At 44.0% G+C, this 17948-nt stretch overlaps 1 protein-coding gene and 1 non-coding gene across 3 annotated transcripts; one reads left to right on the plus strand and one right to left on the minus strand.

The window, feature by feature from the left end:
* Nucleotides 1-344: 344 nt before the first annotated feature.
* Nucleotides 345-415, plus strand: Trnag-gcc. Its single transcript has one exon. It is a non-coding gene; the product is annotated as a tRNA-Gly (tRNA).
* A 7587-nt stretch (nt 416-8002) lies between these two features.
* On the minus strand, nt 8003-11275 carry LOC8035742 (fibroin heavy chain-like). 2 transcript variants are annotated; one of them, XM_042290944.1, is made up of 4 exons: nt 11030-11067; nt 9513-9842; nt 8564-9425; nt 8003-8095 (listed from the first exon to the last, which is right to left on the minus strand). In XM_042290944.1, coding segments are annotated over exons 1-4 (1203 nt in total). In that variant the 5' UTR covers nt 11039-11067; the 3' UTR covers nt 8003-8093. The 2 variants fall into 2 exon arrangements, with proteins under 2 accessions (XP_042146878.1, XP_040063981.1); XM_040208047.3 differs by having other exon boundaries at nt 8564-9842; nt 11030-11275.
* Between the last annotated feature and the right edge of the window lie 6673 nt (nt 11276-17948).

Genomic DNA, 17948 nt, shown 5'->3' on the forward strand with positions numbered 1-17948 from the left:
ATTTATAAAAAAGAGTTTTCAAGTGCAAAGCTTGAAGAGGAAGATATTATCAAAATAATGCTAGAAATGCGTCACATTTTCAATACTGTTCAATATTGTAGTGAAGTCTAAAGTCTCGAAGGTCCTAAATGTCCTTAATAAACTGCATTTTCTAAAATATTCCCAATTCCTTTCCTCACAGCTCAAGAACTCGGCGCCATTTGTTTATATGGACACATTGCAGCAATAAGAATATAGGTATTTGCATGCCGGGTTGGAAACGACCGTTTCACAAAGAGGCACAAAACGAGGTCACGCCGCTAAGAAGGTGGCTTAAATCAGTCGCCTATTTCCTCGAAAGGCAGGCGTCGGTGGTTCAGTGGTAGAATACTCGCCTGCCACGCGGGTGGCCCGGGTTCGATTCCCGGCCGACGCAACTTCTCTTATTGTTTTTTCTTTTGTTTTTTTCGGGTTGCCCATTTCGACATCTCACAGCAAGCAGTGAGTTTGTGGGAGTGCCTAAACTTGACGCAGGTGTTCTCATTAGGAATCGATTCCATTTTCCAGAAAGCGACCTCTCAAGCGGTCCGAGTCAACCTCCAATCTGGCAGTCGTCTCGGTGATAACGGCTCTGAATAACGTGGTATAAAATAGTTATTGCATTTTTTGTTTACAACAAGTAATTATTTGAGGAGGGCGCTATATGTGACCTCGAGGCTCGTCTCACCTCCCAAGGATTGCGGTAAATTGATCACGCCGGTACCTATGATGGAATGTGCCATTCAAAGAGATCTTAAGTGACTGGAAGAGACATCTGCGTTTCGACCACCAGGGATTGCGTTACGATGGCTTGCGACGGCTTGCTACGATATTCGTCTACGGGACGCTATGGCAACCGAGGTCCGCAAAATGTCTTGTAGGGCGACGCAATGAAAGCAACGCGAATGCCAGAACCAGCCTTAAAAATGGTGGCAGGTAGAGTTTCTGACTGAGTCTTTTTTTTTTTCGGATGCTGAGTTGTGCTTTGGCATTATCCATCTCTAGATGGCCTAAATTTCTACGGGATCGCCTGCTGAGATGTCCCCTAATCAATGCGTCGAGAGATGGCGGTAATCACATTAATGTAATTAAATTACTGTAATTAAATTGCGTTTTGCTGTAATGAGTAACGTAATAAATTACTTTCATGCCGCAAGTTTGAGAAAATTACTCATTACTGTCGTCATTAGTTTTTTCCGAGCCGAGGCCATTCTGAAAACAAACTTTGTGACGCGGGAGTCGAGGGCGAGAGAAACACACAAAGACGGGGTCGAAAGCCAATGGATGTAAAGAAAAGCTTTTGAGGGAAGACATGGCTGGAAAGTCATGGTTCACGAAACTCCAGTCAAGACGGATTCACGGCGAAAGTAATCGGGGACCTTTCCAGGCTACAATCTGGTGGGCACTTCACTACGAAGAATCTACACATTTCAAAACCTGTGGCGAAGAGTCAGGAGTACATACTCGGGGTGGTCTATCGTATTGCGCTGAGCAGTGGCCGAGTTTGGTGCGAAAGTGGAAAAAATAAACAAAATAAAGATAAAAAGTTTGCGCATGAGAGTAGGAGGGTGATGGATGTCGCTACCTTCTTTAAACGGGGGCCTGAGGAATTGCTGCTGGTAGCCTACAAGATAGGAAAGGAGGAGGGTGATAATTGTGACTGTTAAACATCGGTGTATTTACACAAGAAAGAGAACTTTTTTGAGCGCGTGTTGGCGCTGTGACGGTGTGGTCATTTACCTCGATGTTTTCTTTTCATTAAACGTTCAGTTGAAGTTCGGCGCTCGTCCCGTCCATTCCTCCCTTTGTTAGTGTAATTTGTGCGCACTGCTACACGTTTGCAATCAAAAACCAACTCGCCTGCATCCAGTGGCGTACCAACTTGTTTTTGATTGTGTGTCTGTGTGTGGAAGGGGGGGGGGGGGCAAACCAGACCCCCCCACCCGCGGCCAGGGCCGAGGGGCGATGCCCTTGGTATCTCTTAAGCGCCGCCGGCCGGTGTTTGTCCTGACCAGTGGCGGCTGTTTCGGGGGGGAGGGGGGGGGAGGGGCAAAACAGATGCCTTGCCTCGCCCCCACACACTCTGAGATCGGGGGGGGGGGGGGGGGGGGGGAAGCGGCAAGCGCCCCCTTGACGCCTCGGTTGGTACGCCCATGCCTGCATCATTACATTGTGTAATTACTTTTGATCTGCACTAAGTTATAACGTAATTTCAATACATTAGCGTATTTCTGACGAAAGTAATGAGTAATGTAATTTAACTACTCTTGAAAAGTAATTTTTGTCATCTCGGAGTTTGTCGTCTTATGAAAGTTTACTGTTGGACTTTGGGCTAGTTGGTTATGCGTTAACAAACTAAGAACAGAGCGATGACCGACGAAGGACGGAAAGAAGTGCACGAAGAGTGCACTGACCTACAACTTATGTTCCACTAGAATTACACGCAAAAACAAACATCGATCAACATATTTTTGTGATTTTTATTTTAGCAAAACGTGTCGAATTCACTGAAAATCGATAGCTGTGTTTTTTCGTCTCCTAAACGTTGGCCTTAGGCCAGAAATTATGACCTTATTTGTCGCTTTGCGAACCTTGCTGTTTCGTCGGCATGAGCACATATCGAAAATAATTGTAGTTTTTAAAAAAGGTAAATGCAATTCGTCTACATAAAACTTGTCCCGACTTCGTTTCCTTGCTTTCAGCTTGTTTAGCGACCTAAATTGTGCTACCCTTATGGACAGTCATATGAATCTTGAGAGAATTGTGCGACAAAGGCCAGTTTAAAGCCGACAGCTGCACTCTTAGAAAAAAGGGTCAGTATAGTCCTTCCTAAAGGGAGGAACGCTCTTGACACATATGTTCCTTCAGAAAGGGAGAAACTTTCGTCCCTTAAGCAGGGGAGCAAAAGTTCCTCCGTCGACTGCATCTCATTATGGCGGCCACGAATCGAGCAAATCGAGCTCGATAAGGCTTAACGAGAACACTAAGTCTATTGTACGAAGCGAGAGGAGCACCAAATAAAAACGTGACACGAGCTTTCCGCGAACTGTATTTATTTCCGAAGTTTCTTTACCCCTGCAGGTAAAGGAACTTACGTTTCGTAAGCATGCAGTCACTCAAGTCTTCTCATGGTCAGCACTGCGATGTTCAACGGAGACAACCGGCACCCAGTTCGCGCACTTTATGTCTTACCTTTGCTATTCCTCGAGCCACAATTCCTTCGTCAACCGTTGCGTCAACCGCACATCACGGAGGAGTGAAAATCATTCGCCCGCAAAACCACAAGCCGCTCTAAAAAAAAGCAGATCCGAAGCAACCTCTTGGCTTATCTCAGCACGGTAACACGAAATTATGGCGTAGCCGCGTAGCGTAAAAGGATGTTAAATCGCTTGCCACCAGATGGCAGGGTCAAGCTGAGTAATCGCAAGTAGCTAGGCTAGGTGGCGCTAGGTACCGCCGAATTCATGTTTTACAAAAAAATTATTTTTATTCTCCTACCCCACAATAGCGTTTCCTTTTCTTCGGGAATCTCTAACACGTGCAGACACGTTACGCACACTAGAAGCATCAGGTGAACATACATTGAGCGCATATACATACAAACATCAATACAACAGCACACTACCCCGATCACTACTCCCGAGCCCTGCGTTTCCGTCTTTTATACTGGTCGTTTTGAACGTACGGAATTTTTCGGTGACTTTCTAAGCAATAAGAAATATTCCGAACCTGTTCATTTTTTGCCAGCAATGTCATACATCTGAGAATATTTTTAACGGCTCAGGGGATGAATCTCTTATTAAAAAGAATACGCTCGATCATGCCGTAAATATTTGAAAGCCAATAAATCGAGCCGCTCCAATGTGGTTCCAAGCCTTGGGTTTGTTTTCCCGCACGGCCCTTCGTAGCCAGTATTTATACCGTAGTGTTTGTTTTTCTATTTGTGCTGTTCGCGCACGGCTGCAATTGCCGTCTTGAATTAATCTTTGTAGAGCGGATATTCACTCAGCTGGAAGTGATGCTTCACGGGCAGAGAAATCGCTTTTCGATCTTTTCGATCAACTTGAATGCAGTCAAAGCCGCGACTTGCGGCAACTGTTAAGTGTACGGAGCTACGCCGTTGCGAGCTCGAAAACTTCTTGCGCTCACCCCAGCGCGCCAATTGGAGGGCAGTTTCTACAGGAACCGTAATATATTTAAACAGTAAAATAAAGGATAGCATTTTTTTTCTCGATTTCACCTGTTTATTTTTATGCTAAACTTCCATTGTAAATATACGTACTTTCCGTCATACTTTCGTACTGTTCAGTCTTTTCCCCAGAGCGCAATCGCTCTCGCGGACCGACAGTCACATTGGCCACTGTACGATAGGAGCTTGCCGTTCAGACCAGCGTTCCATGCATGACTATCCACACGTCGATCGACTGCACCTAATCCCTCAAGTGGTTTTAAACTCTTTAATGTAAAGCGGAATGTCATCCTGCGACACCCCGCCCCCTCCGATCACGGCCCGACCAGCGGCATCAATGCTCGACAGTTTACGTCATCTCATCTTGTTACACCACTGATACGCGAACACACGGTCACATCGGCGTTAATTCCAGTCTTCTGTTCACAACCCACAACACTGCCATCACGATGTCGCTGACACGCAGAAATACAGAACCACGTTGACGATGTTGCTGACACGCAGAAATACAAATTCACGTTGAACGCCGGTTGGCACTCGGCACGGGACAACAGAACCGAACTCAGCACGGAAGGCACCCAGGCAGCCGGCAGGAAAACCTGCCTGCCTTGGACGCAGTTCCCGCGAGTTCCATAACGTCGAAATGTCGACACAGTTCCTCGTGGTTTCGCTGCTGTAGTTCCGCGTGTGTCCAGCAAATCGGAGACGGCCGTCTTACCCAGTGTATATAGCGCTGCTGGCACTGCTCCGGAACTTCGCTGTTTCTAGCGGCTTCGTTAGCTCGTTTGATAAAATTAGTGGTAAAAACGTCAATGCAACCGAAATGTTCTGCATGTTTGGACTAGAAGACGGAATTACAGGCGGCCTTCGCTGCCACTGAAGCTCAATCAACTCAACATTAATTTATTAAACAACGTGCGCGATGTGCTCGAAAAACGAAACCGAAAGAAGATGAGTCGGGAGGGCGAAAACTTTCTCCGGTCGGCCTGGAGGAGGAAAACGTCTCGGTGAATAAGGACTTTAATTTTTCTTTCATCGGTCTGGGCTTGTTTATGTGTGTTTTGGTAAATAAAAAAAAAAACTTTACCGAAAAAAAAAAAAAAAAACAGAAGCCCACTTCTCTGGGGTTCGAACCTTTGACCACTTGGTCAGGAGCGCGATGTTTTACCCCTGCGCCAAGTGAACAAGGAGAAGCTCGGCCTCCTCCTTTCATCTGAAATGCGTTCCTCCCGTCTCTGGGCAACTTGTCCGCAACAAGGAGGAACGGTCGCTGTTGCTACCTTTCTCCTCCTTTTTTGCTTAGAGTGTGGTGGTCCTTAAAGGGCAATCCTAGCGCGGCACAGGTGCTAAGGAACACTAACGTAGGTTCTGATTTGTTTGTGCGTGTTTTTGTTTCCTGTCGATAACTCCATTTATTGGCAATATTCATCCTAAAAAGTGAGAAAAAAAAATGATTTTGCATGAACGCGTTTCCTCCAATAAAAACGAACATTGGGATACGCACATTTCATCAAATATTGAGGAAGTATCACAATGTTTGGTTGTGTTTCGGGGTGGGTAGATTATGGTAATATCATCTATATATGAACTGAAAAATTGCTGTAACCGCGAGACATGAATGCGCATGGCCTGTTCAAGTAGTTGCACTTTGTCTGAGAGACATATCTGGGATAGACAGCCTGTTCGCTTACGCCTCTAATAGCCACACACGTAAACAAAAGTATGGCCCCGGTGGTTCAGTGTCGACGCAATATACACCCTAAGAAATGCCTGCGCGTCTATTTAACCGCAAAACACTCAAAGAGCCAATCTGTGCGATTTCCGAAATCAGCTCAGTGAATGATGAGGCGGAACATTCGTTTAGACCTAAAAATGAAGTCTGCGCTGTGGTATTACGCAATGCAATGCGTCATGCTTGCGTTGCGTAATGCCACAGCGCAGACTTCATTATTAGGTATAAACGGATGTTCGGCCTCACCATTCGCTCAGCTGATTTCGTAGATCGCACAGATTGGCTTTTTGAGTGTTTTGCGGGTAAATAGACGCGCAGGCATTTTTTAGAGTATAGTCACCGTGACGGCTGAATAAGTGCAGGGCGTGGCACGTTCCGGAAACCTCATTATTGGTCATTAGCCAATGAGATTCTAGCATCATCTAATGGGAGCGCCGAAGAGCCAATAAAAAAACAAGTAGCGTGAAAATAATATGCCGCGCCTTGTGTTTCATAAGTTTTCAGTGACCAGCCAACCGAAATCAGTGACCCGTTAACATACTTTAATTTTTCTTTCTTTTTTTTTTTCTTACGAAGTACTCTAAACGAACACTACGCTTAAATTTTGGCGGCAATATTAAAAAAAAAAAAGTTCAAGGATGAGAGTTTTTTTTTCTCTCTCTTCTTTATATCGTTTGCCAGAAATATACAAAATGTGTCAGCCTGCGTTTTTTTTTTCGTCATATTTAACAAAAAAATATTCTCGAGAATTTTATTTCAAAAATTCGTGCGAACGCTTCGTAAGAATAACATGTATAATGGAATGCAAAACAAATTCCGTTGGGGTGTAGGATGATATCTTGCGGATTGTCTTAACTCTTCAAACAGCTTCAGCAAACTAAGGTTTTGGGAAATCGCTTACAACGTAATCCCGTTTCTCGTAGATGCTTACACATGCCTTGCATATGACGTCACCGTACCAACCGCCATTGCTCCGTACCGTGCTCCTGTGACCGTACGTTGTGCAGTATAAATTTCGAACCATTGAATTTGTTCCTCTTGGCAAATCATGCCGAAAAGAACAAATCCTATGATGCCAAATATATGCTGCAGAAGGTACGGGCATAGGAGTATGGTACGGAGCAATGGCGGCTGATGTGAAGTCAATGCAAGCCATGTATTGATAAGACAGCATATCACAGCCTTCTTGCTGCAGGTCCCAAGCATTATGTACTTTTTATGCAAATAAACATAATTATAATTTATTATTCATATTCATATTATTATTAATATTAATATTATACCTAGAAATATGTCGTAAATATGTGATATTTCGCATTAAGTTTTAATTATAATTTAGTCACGCTTGTGCTTTAAAGCTACCTACCAAAAATGCACATAATATTCGGCATACAACATTCCAAAGGTAGGTACACTCTAAAAAAAGCTCGTGCGTCTACTTTCCCGCACAACACTCGTAGAGCCAATCACAACTTACGGAGGCAGGTCAGCGAATGATGATTTCGAAACATATGTTTAGACCAAAACACGCAGTCTCAGTTGCGACATTAAGGAATGCAAAACGTCACGCTTGCATTGCTTAGTGTCACAACGCAGACTGCGTTTTTTGTTTAAACATATGTTTCGGCATTGTCATTCGCTGAGCTTCCTTCAAAAGTTGTGGTGATAGGCTCTCCGAGTGTTGTGCGGGAAAGTAGACGCACAGTTTCCTTTTTTTAGATTGTCGGACAACTAACCGAATAATTATTCGGCTGATCTTACGGGTCCCTACAAAACAAGTGAAAGTTGAAGAACCCTACGTGTTTTAAGCTAGATCTTAAATTGGGCGTAGATGAGGCAGTTCCTTTACCGAAAACGGTAGACCTACGCCTGGTGTTCGCTATTCGTTGCACTGTAATATGTTTGCATCATTTTTATAAAGCGCCAACAATTAAGGTTAGCCAGCCACAGCTCAAATTTATTTTGTTGGCTATAGCATAGGCCTCAGACTATCCTATACCAAACATTGTTTTCGAAATGGTAGACAGTCCCTCCAGTGAAAAATAGAATGAAAGGCTCCGTGATTCATCTCGAAATGTTTATTGTACACTTAGATGACACATGAATTTGATAACCCAGCAAATCTTCTGGCAACAGATGGTTCCTTGATTGTGTTTCTGGAAAAAATAAAATAAAATCACCATACAGCATATAAGCAAAGACAGTTAAGCTCTTTACGCCTTGACATATTAATCAAAACAATCATTTTAAACTAGCGCCATGTAAAAATGCATATGATCAAAGACTCGTTGAATTTAACGGTGCATTGATCTGCAATCCAATACCCACGGATTAAAAATCCGAAACCTAACTTCTTGCAGTCATTAAAACAGTTATTTTTTTTAACATTGACATTTGATATTGTAACCGTGCTATCATGTACTCAAGGTACATGTATTCGTTGTAACGTTACGTGCCGTACTGTGAAACGTAGTTTATGACTGGACCCGACACTCGCCAGTGTGGCTATGAATGCACACAAGTGTTGTATAAATTAATGGATGATTTTAAAATAAATCAATCTAAATTAAATTAATTCCTGTTGATAAAATTCTAGACCGATAGGCCGGCGACATTGTACTTACACTTCTTCTTGCGGAGGAGGGTGGCGTAATCGCCGTAGGTGCCGAGGCCGTAACCGTAGTTCAGGCCGTAGCTTCCCAGGCCGTGACCATAGCCATAGCTGCCGGCGCCGTAGCCGAGGGATCCAACGCCATACCCGTAGACCGGAACAGCGTGGGCGTAAGTGGCGATGGCTGGGGCAGCGTGGTAGGTCTGGTAGGTGGCGACAGCTGGGGCATGGGCCACAGTGGCAATAGCGGGAGCATGGTAGGTCTGGTAGCTAGCCACAGCCGGGGCATGGGCGACGGTGGCGACAGCTGGAGCGTGGTAGGTCTGGTAGCTGGCCACAGCTGGAGCAGCGTGGACGGTGGAAACCCTAGTCACGGCTGGAGCAGCGGCGTAGGTGGCAACTGGAGCAGCGTGGTAGGTGGCGACAGCTGGAGCGGCGTGGTAGGTGGCGACAGCTGGAGCGGCGTGGTAGGTGGCGACGGCCGGGGCGGCGTGGTAGGTGGACACGGTACGACGCACAGCAGGAGCAGCAACAGTGTAGCCAGTCAGACCAGAGTAGCCAAAGCCGTTTCCAAAACCGACAGCGTTGCCATAACCGAAGCCGGAACCATAGCCGTAGCCGGAACCATAGCCGTAGCCGGAACCATAGCCGTAGCCACCGTAGCCAGAGTAGCCGAGGCCGGAGCGGCCGACGCCGGAGAGGCCGAAACCGGAGGTGACAACTGGAGCAGCGGCGTAGGTAGCGACAGCTGGAGCAGCCCGGTAGGTTGAGACGCGGGTGACAGCTGGAGCAGCCTGGTAGGTAGCGACACGAGCGACAGCTGGCCGGTAGCTAGCGACTCGGGTGACAGCTGGGGCAGCGGCGTAGGTGGCGACAGGGGCCGCGGCGTAAGTAGCGACAGCCGGAGCAGCCTGAATGGTAGACACCCTAGTCACGGCTGGAGCAGCGTGGTAAGTGGCGACTGGAGCAGCTTGGTAGGTAGCGACGGCTGGAGCGGCGTGGTAGGTGGACACGGTACGACGCACAGCTGGAGCAGCAAGAGTGTAGCCAGTCAAACCAGAGTAGCCAAAGCCGTTTCCGAAACCGACGGCGTTGCCATAACCGAGGCCGGAACCGTAGCCGTAGCCACCGTAGCCACCGTAGCCAGAGTAGCCGAGGCCGGAATACCCGAGGCCGGAGTGGCCGAGGCTGGTGTAGCCGAGGCCAGAGCTGACGACGCTGTGGCCAAGGCCGCCATAGACTTGACCAGCAATGGCGCTGCTGGCCAGGGCCAGAAGAAGGCAGGCACGAAGCTAGAAAATAAACCAAAATTAGCTCCTCTTCTTCTCTAGTCAAACTGTAATGAGCATCTTAATTTATTTGTGTATGTTGTAGAATTTCCTTTTCACGCTGTAATGACTCTTCCTCCACTTCTTAATATGACCAGAAAACGTAATCATCGGTGGCAAAGAAACATAACCGCTTTGCGGTCAAAGCTGGGAATGATAAAAATTTTGAATTGTCAAGATTTGCCGCATTTCACGAAAAAAAAAAAGTTATAGTTCTAGTTTGTGTATGCAAAGTATTCAAGGCGCTGCACAGAAGTTCTCTGCGCACAATGGTGGGATCATTTCTGACTTACATTTTTGAATTGTAAGTATTTTAAGCATGCGATAGTTTTTATTGAAGTAATATTCCGGATGTTTTCGATACGCACTCCGAAGTTAATGTTTTAATATATTTTTCAACAACTGCAGATTTAAAATTAAGTTCTTTATTGATTTCCACGTGATGAGGCGACTTTAAACGTCCTATAATGGTTTGAACCATACGATTGGTTTAAATTAATATGTGTCCCAGATGTTTGCTTAAAATGAAGAGACCTCTTGAAAATGTGGTTTGTGCTCGTTCACTAAAATATCCCAAGGACGCTAGGCTAAATTCATAAGCTAACAGAAGCAGTATTTATGTTAAGTCTGTTAAACTGCATATTTCAGAAAATACTCGTGTTACGTTGGTGATTCTCATAAAACATGGGGCAGTGTCATTGAAATGGAGTTTAATGCCTACGTCCTACCCCCAGTGCGAGAGCGGGCAATCCTCAAGCATATCTTTGATGTGTCTAGCTTAGTTTATTTTCGTCCTTAAATTTTACCTGTCCTATAGCAATTCCTCGTAACTTCCAATACCTTACGTAAGATGTTTTTGAGTAAGATCAAGTACGCCTCAAGTCAATTTCAGCAGGCGTCTTGGTAAATATATCTGTCGGAAGTGATCAATTGCAAAATCTCAGTTCTCGTCAGTAGCTGTTCCGACCAGTCCTAATAGAGAGATATAGTTTTCCACTAGAAGCAATCCAAGGTACTAACAGGAAAATCATCGATCCACGTTTCACTTCATCAGATAGTGGGAAGTTATTAGGAAGTTAATATAACCCTATTTCTTAAGAAAAACATGTTGCAAACAGTAAGCCGCAAAGTGCAGTGAACAGTACACTTACTCCAGTCATGGTGAAAGATGAGTGTCTGCGAGAGTCCGACTGCTGAATTAGGTCAGTTCCGATGCCCCTTATATAGTGAGCCGGAGAGTGCTTGCCACCTGTACACTTAGTTAGAAAAACATTAACAAAAGAAAAGAAAGGGAATTGTGGCACTGTGGTTATCAATGAGACTAACACTTCCTAAAAATGACCTGCACGTGCTGATCAGCACGTGTTGGATAAGCTGGATAAGAAAGCGCCAAAATCTCGGAAATAAACTGGTTCCGCAAGACCTTGCTAGCACCCCTTTTCGATTTTTAATTTTTGCTGTCGAACCATGGCAGACTATTGCGTTTTTGTATTACCATAAACGTGTAATCGGATCACAGCAAGGATGCTGATCACGGGTGGAGCAGGTTTGTTCAAGATTTGTATAATCAGGGGAAATTCTGTCCGGTCGGTTCTTTCTTTCTTTTTTTTTTGCTTTGTTTAGAGTTCGCTCTACTTTAACATGTAATACTTACTTGTAAGTTGGGGAGCTTACGGACATTACAAAAACGGTCGAATAAAATTATCACTTTCAAATCCTATTACTACAGCACTCGCTTTTTTTGCATTTGCGCAGCACATTTTGATTGAATGGCTGCGTCAGCGCAAAATATTAGTGTAATTATATGGCACGTGGTAATATATAACCATGTGCGTATAATACAGTAATGTTTTTTAAGTACACTTATAATTTTGCAACACTTAGTTGTATTCTTCCTCAATTCAAAGTATTACACTTTCAAGTTTTGTATCTATTAAGCAACACGCTCGTTTTCAATTGTCAAAGTATTAGTTTTCTTTTTTTAAACACTACTTCCGGGACACAAGGAGTCGTAGCCAGAGTGCGAACCCAAAATATTTAACGATTCTGTTCGACTTCAGGTTCACGACTTTCGGTTCAGTTACGCTTCAGATTGGGGGAGAAAAAATAACGGTTCAAACCGGTTCGAACCGGTTTGAACCGCCGAATTGATAATATATTTTCCGCGTTACTTAAAAATAGGCACCATCTCCGCCGCGAAGCGAGTAAATATACTGTATAGTTTCTTTTTATTGTTCGTATAATTCATTTTTAGTATCATGTACCAAGAAGAATTGCGTTTTTTTAATTCGACGAAACAGTAAAAGAAAATCCAGGTTAACATTCATAACGTTGTGTTCACGGGACTCATCATCCATTTGTTTACCTCAGTCACAGATACTTTACCTTAACCAAAATGTTTGCACGAGGTGCAGTAGGTCGCTAAAATACCCTTCATTAGTAAAACTTTAGGCCGCAGTTTTAAAACTTGAATTGTAGTTATGCTCTTGAACTAAGAAATTAATTATAGTGCATAAAATCATAAAATGAGCACATCGTTGCCAATTCATCATCTAATATAGTTTACAAAATACGTTTCACAATATATATGATCAAGACGCAACTGAGCTAAAAGCAATAATATTTTCAAAATGTAACGAAAGTTTTAGGGCAAACCCTTTCACTAACCTTTATTGCTTATAATAATTCATTTATTTGGACTTCTTGAGGCACAGGTGAGTGGGCGAAAGGTAAACAGACTTCGCTTGAGAAGGCCCCCCACCATTATACATCGCACAAAAAAAAAATGGTAATAATGAACACGAACAGACCAACTGGTTGCAAGCATAGATACATGCGATTAACAAATGCACATTAAACAGGGAAACATGCTTTACGATCAAGTTTCAACTTGAATATACAGAAAGATTGCGGATGGTGTAAGGCCTAGGAGCTTCTCACAAACCTACAAATACAAATACAGAATACGTATACCATACACACATTCATGCATACGTAAATACAGAACTATTCAGATGCGTCCAAAAGGTGGTGTTTGATGGTCTTCTTAAATCTAGGTGATGAAGTACCTAGAAACACAGAGTGGCAATCACAAGGATTGTTTTCCTAACCAACATTGTTTACACTCAGCATCGTGATGCAGGCGAAGAATATTGCAGAAAGGAGTGATCAAAATTGTTCACATATATTCGCACCTTCGTACTCAGATCGGGTCAGACCTAAAATAGCGCGTACCCAAGTGTACATTTTCTTTTACTGAATAAACTGGCATAGTATGGCTACTGAGGTTTCTTCTTGACAAGATGCCGGTCAATTCAATTTGCAAATTAAGAGCCCCGTTGTTAATTTATTTATTCGTTAAACAGAACAATGTAGTATGTTATGCTCTTCACGACATGGTAACTGCTTAATTGGTCACTTTCTGACTGTCTGCGTGCACAATCGGCATAGTTCCGCCACGCTCCCCTGTGTACTTTGTTTTTGTCCAGCCCACATATATAAAATTGCTATTCATCACATAAAAGATACACCAACAGATATACTTTATATATGCTTTATATATGCACTATATGCTTTAAATGTTACATAAGTGTCGCGAACACTTAGTTATTTAAATCAGCTTAGAACTCGAAAAATTGTTTATATCTCTCCAAAATCACTTATACACGATCCTATTGAGGATAAAAACGTCGGAACCGATTTGCAGATAATCTTTCAGATAATTTGGGGGTACTTTTACTTATGATGTATATTTATAAGCTGATCGGCCCTTATTTATGTTGTCAAATTTTTAGGCAGTAAATAAATGTATTTTTACGATCAATAAATCAGATTGTATGAAGTGCACATAACCACTTGAGACCGACAGGAGAGGTTGGTACTCGAAAATACGCCTGCTGTCGAGCCAAACTGCGAAAACGTGCGTTTATTTTTATTTATTATTTTTTTTTTTTAGGGGCGAAGCTTCTTAGGGTCTAGCCTTGTCCGGCGTCCCTGCTCACATCGATTTCCACCCCATTTGTCTTCTTAAAAAAAAGAAAAAATGTTTTCGCAGTCGACAGGATTCGAACCTGTGCGTGGAGACCCCAATGGATTTCTAGTCCATCGCCTTAACCCCTCGGTCACAACTGCGGGACGAGTAGGGGGCTCTGAGATGTGGTAGCAACTCAAGAGCTGGAGATGTCATGGGTGAAACGTTGCATATGGCCGCTCAACGTCTATACAGGAGAGGGCGCTGCGGTTAAATGCGTATATAATCGCGTTAAACGTTGCATGCATTGGCCCAACGTTTATAGACGAGAGGGCGCTGCCGTCAAATACTCAAATGCGTATATAACCACGTCCCATACCACGCATTCCATAGTAACGCCACCCGGAACTCAGCACTATGAGCAGTAAAAAAATAAACAGCACCATCAGCACTACCTATGAACAAAATCAGTATCATCAGCACAACCAGAGCTTCGCCCCAAGTCAACATCATTCACCACGTGGAGATGCGGTCATTTTTTTTAGATATTTGGCTCTGTGATACACCGAATCACGGAGTACGCCAAAAGAGACTTGGAGCTCACATGATAGTTTTGAAGGCAAATACACGAGATCGTGCAGAAAGAGAGAGACACCCCCCAGACGAAGATTATGATATTCCTAACATAAATCACATTTAGGAATCAGATTGCATGAACTCGAACCTTCGCGAAATACTGCCATGGAAGGCTAATATTATATTCGGTTTTTTGCGCGCTTGTTTTGAGCCTTCACTTTACAACTCTGTTTTATTTATCATGCGCTAACATTTTAGGGAAAGCCGTTTATCATCGCGAAATTTCTATATATATATACTGCAAAACTTCACAATTTGGACGTCTACCTTTGCTAATTGTAGAAAATTGACTAGAAAACTTAACTGTTTAACATGGTACGTATGTGAAGTCTTCGTACTATAAGCTGGTGGTCATTGCAATTTGTTCTTTCTGAGAAAATGAAATTTGGTGGTGCAAAATGCATGATTCAAAAGGATCACGCTCAGTGCAAACAATGTATTTGGGAGCCAAATTATTTTTGCTTGGTGCAGCGTCGCAGCGTTGTGAGGAACGGCGCGAGCGTCTGGCCCCCCGGAAACGCGTATTCAGGCAGTAGTGGTTTAGCAAACAAAGTAGTTTCCGGGGCCAATCTTGTCTATGCCGTATCTGCGTGGCCGAGCAACCTTTAAAACTCAGTATGTTTTTTTTTTTTTTAATTGCTTCTTGATTTTTTTTTAAGGACTCCCTTTTCCGCTTGGGGTTGTTAATTTGACAATTATCTTTGTATTACTTGTTAGCAGTAATTCTCTATTGCTTTTATTTTGCCCCCAAAAGCTGTCAAGTTTAAACAAAATACGGAGTTTGTCGAAGCTTGGGGAACAACTTGAGAACGGCACTCCTGTGATGCTTAGAGCGGCTGCCAACGTTCGGCTGTCCCTTTGAGACCAATAGGATATTTCTTTTCGGGCATCCCTCCCGACGTTGCATGTAGTTCTATGCAACGTCGGGTTGATAGGTCCCATTTAGTCCTTTGAATGCTTCTATTCTCGGGGACAACTTTCTTAGGCACTCACGTGTACATGTAAAATGGGAGGTACAAAGGTTTTTGTACTTTCAATGAATAAAGCTAACAATCAATCCCTGACGTTGATAACTTGAAAAAGAAATAATTTTTTTCCCTACGCAAGATGGTAGGCGCAGAAAAAAAGAAAAAAAACAAAATTACCCTTTTAAACTCGCAATTAGAACAAGCGGCCATACGAACTGACGCCAATTATATGCCGTCAGTGTTCATCATACTCATGCAGGGTTGGCGAAGCATAGGACATAAGCTGAGCTTCAGACACTGTTAGGATTCATCGATTCTCCGCTTTGATTGAACGCGACTTATTACCGGAATGTTTGGTCATGCTGATTGTCATGAGCTTAAGCACTTGACTTGGGCTCATGAGAATCAAGAACGTCACGGCGTCACGTGATTCGCGGTGCGAAGTGTGATATCATATGACGTTACGATTTCAACAAGGCTAATTAATCCAGTGATGTTCTCAATTTAAATCGACTTGAGGCACTGAGTCGGGGAACTACTTCGCGTGACGTCATGATGGCACGTGACGTGACATTACTTGACAGTATGTCCGTACTGCCAATACCAAATTGCCACGAAAACCCAGAATTTCTCATACATTGCAATTCTCAATACAACAATTTGATCAATACATAGGAATACAGATGTTAACGTTTTCTTCTCAACTATTCGTTTTGTAATACAACTAAAAAAAAAAGACCGTGAACCGTTCTGAACCGGTTACCGTTATATCTTTCCGGTTCAGTTCCAGTTCAGTTCCAAGATGGCCGCAAAGATTTCGGTTCGGTTCAGTTCTGATTATGCTAAAAATAACGGTTCGGTTCCAGTTTTCGGTTCGGTTCTGGTTCGACGACCTGGGAACGACGGTATGAATATAAACCTCTTCAAAGCTTCTTACGCCGTGACCTACTCAAACAACACCAATGGTGTGAGAAGACTTTATTAACAAGTGCAAACCCGCACCCGTGGTCTCTGTGTACTTCGTTTCAGCCAAGACAGCTACTCAACCATGCTGACAAACCTTCTCACCAATGATCTTCCGTCTGAATATATGGTGTATTTCTGCAGACGATGCTGGCAGCAACACAAGCCGGCAGGCTTTATGTATGAAGGAGACGTGACTGCACATCATCTCCACCCGTTACAAGTAGAAGAAGTGGGGTAAATCTCGTACTTATAGAACTGCTGAACTGTCTGCCAGATGAAGAATGTAATCAGACTACGTTCAAATCAGAAGCAGAAGTGTGCTGGGCAATTTACAGCAGTTGCTCGGATATCTCTTCATCAAGATCGAGAGCAAGGAAAGATTTGATGTCAACGATGACCGACCGCTAAGAAACAAATCGAAAACAACTACATAAACGAGCTCATGTTGTGACTTCGGCAGTTCTGCATGTCAAAACTCAAAATAACAAGAAGGTTGTTTTTTTTTTTTTTTTTTTTTTTTTTTTTTGCAAAGCACGAGGCGCAACATCGAGCACCGAACCGATGCTCACTCTTTAGAAGAGAGGAAGAAGAATCTCCTAGGAAAAATACTATTTTCCGGTGGAACCTAAGAGGGCATACAGTACTACATACAACTTGTGCAGCACAACATGCAACATCTATGTGCGATCCGACCTGAAAACCTTTAATGAGCACTAGAACAAATCAAGCCATCACGAAGAACGTGCTGAGCGCCGGCACGAGTAGTACTGAGATTTCTCTAGACGTCGAAGTCGTGCTTCAGACTTTTTCAGACCTGTGTAGTTGAGGAAGACATACAGTTTACGCAAGTGCTACCTTCGATGGCGTAAGCAAGTTCCGGCTCCCCTTCTGACGATCCAAAAACTTTGACCCCGGCACATTTCCTAACAAGGAAGCGCCGGACCGCACTACCGGCTGCGGATTCTTAGAGCCTCCGGACCTCTACAAGAAAGAATGCCACGCTACGCTGGAGGAACCGTCGAAAACTGCTTGATTGGTTGGTTGGACAAACTTTGTTTAGTCTGGGTGAATGTCATTGAGCCTCGTGGTTGGGTCCCCTGGTCCAGGACCCCGCAGGCCTCAGCCACTCGCCTAGCTCGATCGAGCAGCGCGAGCTGCAGATCGTGCTGTGAGTCGAGCAGAGCGGCCTCCCAAGAGGATTGGTATGGATTGCGAATGGGTCGGATCCCCACTCCGACTGGAGTGGGGCAGGCCCAGGCGCAATGCTAAAGGGTGGGTTCGGAGGAGTGACGGCCCGGGCATTCGCACCGGTATCTGTCGGTGAAGAAGCGGTGGAGAACTGATAGATCACTTCTGGTGAAGGTTGCGGAAAGAATAGTTCCAACTGCTATCAGAACACGAAACAACCTGTCGCCGAAACAGCCAAGCTCAGGGCGAAGACTTGGTTCTATTTGAGGAAAACAAAACGCCCAAACACCTGTGACGGACTGGACGGATCGGGCAGGTCTTCTACGGCTGGAATGAAGCTGT

Source organism: Ixodes scapularis, unplaced genomic scaffold (assembly GCF_016920785.2).
Source record: "Ixodes scapularis isolate PalLabHiFi unplaced genomic scaffold, ASM1692078v2 PGA_scaffold1__304_contigs__length_218370807, whole genome shotgun sequence".
Taxonomy (NCBI): Eukaryota; Metazoa; Arthropoda; class Arachnida; order Ixodida; family Ixodidae; genus Ixodes; species Ixodes scapularis.